The sequence below is a fragment of the Entelurus aequoreus genome, linkage group LG28 (assembly GCF_033978785.1).
Source record: "Entelurus aequoreus isolate RoL-2023_Sb linkage group LG28, RoL_Eaeq_v1.1, whole genome shotgun sequence".
NCBI classification, from domain to species: Eukaryota; Metazoa; Chordata; class Actinopteri; order Syngnathiformes; family Syngnathidae; genus Entelurus; species Entelurus aequoreus.
Genome location: NC_084758.1, coordinates 3,124,278 through 3,131,229, shown reverse-complemented (window position 1 = coordinate 3,131,229; position 6,952 = coordinate 3,124,278). Strand labels below are relative to the sequence as shown.

At 30.0% G+C, this 6,952-nt stretch overlaps 1 protein-coding gene across 1 annotated transcript in view; it reads right to left on the bottom strand.

Moving 5' to 3' along the window:
* The window catches only part of lman2 (lectin, mannose-binding 2), a 20,806-nt gene extending 18,821 nt beyond the window's left edge, over nucleotides 1-1,985 (bottom strand). The window contains exon 1 of the mRNA XM_062039630.1: nucleotides 1,705-1,985. Coding sequence (XP_061895614.1) covers nucleotides 1,705-1,840 — 136 coding nt within the window. The 5' untranslated portion in view covers nucleotides 1,841-1,985. The remainder of the gene's footprint in view (nucleotides 1-1,704) is intronic.
* Between the last annotated feature and the right edge of the window lie 4,967 nt (nucleotides 1,986-6,952).

The following is a 6,952-nucleotide window of genomic DNA, read 5'->3' as shown; positions in this document are numbered from 1 at the left end:
TAATAATTTATTTTGATTATAACACTGAAAAATCAAAGCATGCGGATGCCATTTTGATATTTTTCTTGTTAAAAACCAAAACAACATACATTGGAACCATGAGGGCTCCCTTCAATTTTGGTAAGTGTTTAAGGACCCTAAAGGGTCTCAGTCATTAAAAATTAAAAACAAGTCATTCATTAGTATTTTTTAAAAACTTTTAACGCTTTTATATATCTATAGATCAACTTCAGATCTATATATTTGCCATAAATTGTTTTTTTTATGTTTTGTACCCAATTCATAACAACATTGGTTTTGATTATCATTAATATTTTTTGGGAACAATGACAACCATATAATGCCAAACATATAAATGAAATAAAAGTTTTTGAGCCTTCTAAATCAGTGTAATTAGTTTTTTCTCCCAAAAAATCCTGACGTAGTAGGCTAGTTTTTACCTATTTTCTTCAAGTGTGGGGTAGGTCTTTGTTTTGCATGTTTAACATGTTTCTGTGTGATTTGCTGGCAGCGAAACAGGTTTTAGAAAGTAACCTAACCTGCTGTAAACATACTAAGTGTGAGTATGTACACTTTAATGAGCAAACCTGAGGCAGAAAAGCAGCTTTTCGAATGGACTTATGCTGTCTTTAAGTTGAAGTGGAGTGGTAATTTTTTATTTTATTTTAAAATTAAGTCCAGGAAGCATTAAGTTGAATGATGCGGACACGTTTGTTACTGGATACTTGCTAATATGCCTTGGAGGCTTTGTGTGTTTAAGTAATACGTAACTATAATTATTTGATACTTGTTTACATTGACAAATGTGCAGTTTTATAATGATTATTACGTATGTCTAGCTTGTGTGCTATTGTGTGCTTAGCTGTCGTGTAGCTGCCTACCTGAGTAGCCCATAACAGGGTGTCCAAACTTTTTCCAGTGAGGGCCGCGTAAATAGAAATGAAAAAGACGATTTGATACATTTTGTACATTAACGATTACAATATATATTCATATATGCTAAACTATTTGTACACGTCAACCATGTGTAAGCTTTAAAATATTATACGTCTTTTTGTGCTAAAATGAAGCATTTAAAGGCATACAAATGTCTAAGTAGCATTGCTGACATTAGCATGCTAACGTTTTTCCCCCTATTTTACAGCCAAACACCTCAGAGTCTATAACTTGCTACTTGACACGTGCTAACTGCTAGCATGTTAACATTAGCATCCTAGCATGCTAACTTTTTTTTGGCCAATTTTACAGCCAAACACCTAACTTGCTACTTGACACATGCTAACTGTTAGCATGCAAAATGGGCCACACAACGCCTATTATTAATATGACAATATTAAATCATGCAGATATTGCTTGTTTGTCTGTGAATTGAACTGCTTAGGCTGCTGCCCCCGCGACCCGACCTCGGATAAGCGGAAGAAGATGGATGGATGGATGTCTGTGAATGTAGATATTGTGGCAGGATAAATGGTTAGGTGAGCTTCAAACATCACAACATCCACCCATTTTCTACCGCTTGTCCCTTATAATAACAATGGTGACAAATAAAGTAGCTGGCAACACTGTAATGAGTGCAAACTGCCCCCCTCACGCAATCGACGCCATTATTCACACAAAGTACGTGAGCAGGAAATCAAAATGTAAACAAAAAACATTTTGTCAAAAGTTATCTTTGCGAAAGAGAGACTTGAAGTGACGTCATACCTTGGTAAGGTTTCATTAGCGAGTTTTCTCTCTTCAGGTGCTCCGCGTTTCCGTCCGTGATGTCGCCGCACGCCAGCCGGGAGGCGAAGACGAGGAGGGAACACAGCGAGATGGAAGACACTTTAAAACTCTCCATTTTCTGTCAAATGTCCGTGAGGAACTCATCAAAATAAACCACTTGGCATCGCCATGAACCAGTGCGTCCGTCTACTATTAGCTTCCGGTAGGAAACCACGCTTCCGGGAAGGGGAAACACGACCCCGCGACGTGTCCCCTCCAAAGCCCTCCGACGTATTTACGCTCTTTATTTCCTCCAGTGTTCCAACATCGAAGGTTCGACGTTCAATATTCGATAATACACATTCAAGGGTTGAAAGTTAATTATCAGGAAGAATTGGTCATATATGTACGTTTCCGTACGGAACATATTTGGAGACGGGACTCCGCATGAACCAATCAGAGACCAGCACATCGCAAATTAAGAGAGCTTCTGTATTCGTTTAGTTGACCTTTGCTGCCATCTAGTGAGTTATATACAAACTACAAAGTGCTCAAAAGCCACTTATAACAATCGTTCTAGCATAGCTTGGAAGGAAGAACCTGGGAAAAGAGTCGACTGGCCAAAATTAAATTAAAATTAAAATTAAAATTAAAATTAAAATTAAAATTAAAATTAAAATTAAAATTAAAATTAAAATTAAAATTAAAATTAAAATTAAAATTAAAATTAAAATTAAACCAAAACCAAAAACAAAACAAACAAAAACAAAAAAACAAAATAATAAAATTAAATTAAAATTAACATTTAAAATTAACATTTAAAATTAATTTTAAATTAAAATTAAAATTAAAATTAAAATTAAAATTAAAATTAAAATTAAAATTAAAATTAAAATTAAAATTAAAATGTAAATAAGTAGCTTAGCAAATGTAGGCAACGTGCCTGAAGAAGCGCCGGTTTTAGCACAGCTTGGAAGGAAGAACCTTGGAAAAGAGTCGACTGGCCAAAATTAAAATTAAAATTAAAATTAAAATTAAAATTAAAATTAAAATTAAAATTAAAATTAAAATTAAAATTAAAATTAAAATTAAAATTAAAATAAGTAGCTTAGCAAATGTAGGCGGCGTGCCTGAAGAAGCGCCGGTTTTAGCACAGCTTGGAAGGAAGAATCTTGGAAAAGAGTCGACTGGCCAAAATTATAATTAAAATTAAAATTAAAATTAAAGTCCAAATGAAAATTTTAATAAGTTGTATTTCCTGCTCGAAATCCAAAAGCCACTTATAACAATTGTAATATCATTCATTCATCAATTTTCATTATTTTAGTTATTATATTTTCAAATATGAAAGTGGAGGACTTTAAGAGAGCTTCTGTATTCGTTTAGTTGACCTTTGCTGCCATCTAGTGAGTTATATACAAACTACAAGTGCCCAAAAGCCACTTATAACAATTGTAATATCATTCATTCATCAATTATCATTCTTTTAGTTATTATTAGCTGTTACATTGAATGAGTTTAAAGCTTCTGTGAAAGGATTGCAGTCTACCTTGTCTGTATGCACATGTGTTATGTGAGCAAGTTTTAATATTGTAAATGTGATGTTTTATGTGTTGTTTACTGTTTTTTAATGTAACCTTGCTGCTGCCCTCTTGGCCAGGTCTCCCTTGGAAAAGAGATCTTTGATCTCAATGGGATATTATCTGGTTAAATAAAGGCTAAATAAAAAATAAGCTGAGATAGTATGTGGGCTCTGTACCGAGGATGTCGTTGTGGCTTGTACAGCCCTTTGAGACACTTGTGATTTAGGGCTATATACATAAACATTGATTGATTGATGATAGGCTCCAGCACCACCTGCCTCCCCGAACGGGACAAGCGGTAGAAAATGGATGGATGGATTTTCAAATATGAAAGTAATAATAATAATAACAATAATAATAATAATAATAATTATTATTGTAATTAGATATTTCCCACGTATAACAATTGTAATATCATTAATTGATCAATTATCATTCTTTTAGTTATTATATTTTCAAATATGAAAGTTGAGGACTTTAAAAGAGCTTCTGTATTCGTTTAGTTGACCTTTGCTGCCATCTAGTGAGTTATATACAAACTACAAGTGCTCAAAAGCCACTTATAACAATTGTAATATCATTCATTCATCAATTATCATTCTTTTAGTTATTATAAGCTGAGATAGGCTCCAGCACCCCCTGCCTCCCCGAACGGGACAAGCGGTAGAAAATGGATGGATGGATTTTCAAATATGAAAGTAATAATAATAATAATAACAATAATAATAATTATTAATATTATTAAAATTAGATATTTCCTGCTCAAAAGCCCCTTATAACAATTGTAATATCATTAATTCATCAATTAAAAAAAAAAACTAAAATTAAAATTAAAATTAATATTCAAATTAAATTAAAATTAAAATCAAAATTAAAATTAAAAATACATTTTAAACTTTAAATTTTTAATTTTAAATGTAAAATTTACAATTTGAAATTTAAAATAAAATTAAAATAAAATTTAAAATTAAATTTAAAATTAAATTTAAAATTAGATTTAAAATTAAATTTAAAATCAAATTTAAAATTAAAATTAAAGTCCTAATGAAAATTTAAATAAGTAGCTTAGCAAATATAGGCGACGTGCCTGAAGAAGCGCCGGTTTTAGCACAGCTTGGAAGGAAGAATCTTGGAAAAGAGTCGACTGGCCAAAATTAAAATTAAAATTAAAATTAAAATTAAAATTAAAATTAAAATTAAAATTAAAATTAAAATTAAAATTAAAATTAAAATTAAAATTAAAGTCCAAATGAAAATTTTAATAAGTTGTATTTCCTGCTCGAAATCCAAAAGCCACTTATAACAATTGTAATATCATTCATTCATCAATTTTCATTATTTTAGTTATTATATTTTCAAATATGAAAGTTGAGGACTTTAAGAGAGCTTCTGTATTCGTTTAGTTGACCTTTGCTGCCATCTAGTGAGTTATATACAAACTACAAGTGCCCAAAAGCCACTTATAACAATTGTAATATCATTCATTCATCAATTATCATTGTTTTAGTTATTATAAGCTGTTACATTGAATGAGTTTAAAGCTTCTGTGAAAGGATTGCAGTCTACCTTGTCTGTATGCACATGTGTAATGTGAGCAAGTTTTAATATTGTAAATGTGATGTTTTATGTGTTGTTTACTGTTTTTTAATGTAACCTTGCTGCTGCCCTCTTGGCCAGGTCTCCCTTGGAAAAGAGATCTTTGATCTCAATGGGATATTATCTGGTTAAATAAAGGCTAAATAAAAAATAAGCTGAGATAGGCTCCAGCACCCCCTGCCTCCCCGAACGGGACAAGCGGTAGAAAATGGATGGATGGATTTTCAAATATGAAAGTAATAATAATAATAACAATAATAATAATAATTATTATTATTATTGTAATTAGATATTTCCTGCTCAAAATCCACGTATAACAATTGTAATATCATTAATTTATCAATTATCATTCTTTTAGTTATTATATTTTCAAATATGAAAGTTGAGGACTTTAAAAGAGCTTCTGTATTCGTTTAGTTGACCTTTGCTGCCATCTAGTGAGTTATATACAAACTACAAGTGCTCAAAAGCCACTTATAACAATTGTAATATCATTCATTCATCAATTATCATTCTTTTAGTTATTATAAGCTGAGATAGGCTCCAGCACCCCCTGCCTCCCCGAACGGGACAAGCGGTAGAAAATGGATGGATGGATTTTCAAATATGAAAGTAATAATAATAATAATAACAATAATAATAATTATTAATATTATTAAAATTAGATATTTCCTGCTCAAAAGCCCCTTATAACAATTGTAATATCATTAATTCATCAATTTAAAAAAAAAACTAAAATTAAAATTAAAATTAATAGTCAAATTAAATTAAAATTAAAATTAAAATTAAAATTAAAATTAAAAATACATTTTAAACTTTAAATTTTAAATTTTAAATGTAAAATTTACAATTTGAAATTTAAAATAAAATTAAAATAAAATTTTTAATTAAATTTAAAATTAGATTTAAAATTAAATTTAAAATTAAATTTAAAATTAAAATTAAAGTCCTAATGAAAATTTAAATAAGTAGCTTAGCAAATATAGGCGACGTGCCTGAAGAAGCGCCGGTTTTAGCACAGCTTGGAAGGAAGAATCTTGGAAAAGAGTCGACTGGCCAAAATTAAAATTAAAATTAAAATTAAAATTAAAATTAAAATTAAAATTAAAATTAAAATTAAAATTAAAATTAAAATTAAAATTAAAATTAAAATTAAAGTCCAAATGAAAATTTTAATAAGTTGTATTTCCTGCTCGAAATCCAAAAGCCACTTATAACAATTGTAATATCATTCATTCATTAATTTTCATTATTTTAGTTATTATATTTTCAAATATGAAAGTTGAGGACTTTAAAAGAGCTTCTGTATTCGTTTAGTTGACCTTTGCTGCCATCTAGTGAGTTATATACAAACTACAAGTGCCCAAAAGCCACTTATAACAATTGTAATATCATTCATTCATCAATTATCATTCTTTTAGTTATTATAAGCTGAGATAGGCTCCAGCACCCCCTGCCTCCCCGAACGGGACAAGCGGTAGAAAATGGATGGATGGATTTTCAAATATGAAAGTAATAATACGGTAATAATAATAACAAAAATAATAATAATAATTATTATTAAAATTAGATATTTCCTGCTCAAAAGCCACTTATAACAATTGTAATATCATTCATTCATCAATTTTCATTATTTTAGTTATTATATTTTCAAATATGAAAGTTGAGGACTTTAAGAGAGCTTCTGTATTCGTTTAGTTGACCTTTGCTGCCATCTAGTGAGTTATATACAAACTACAAGTGCCCAAAAGCCACTTATAACAATTGTAATATCATTCATTCATCAATTATCATTGTTTTAGTTATTATAAGCTGTTACATTGAATGAGTTTAAAGCTTCTGTGAAAGGATTGCAGTCTACCTTGTCTGTATGCACATGTGTAATGTGAGCAAGTTTTAATATTGTAAATGTGATGTTTTATGTGTTGTTTACTGTTTTTTAATGTAACCTTGCTGCTGCCCTCTTCGCCAGGTCTCCCTTGGAAAAGAGATCTTTGATCTCAATGGGATATTATCTGGTTAAATAAAGGCTAAATAAAAAATAAGCTGAGATAGGCTCCAGCACCCCC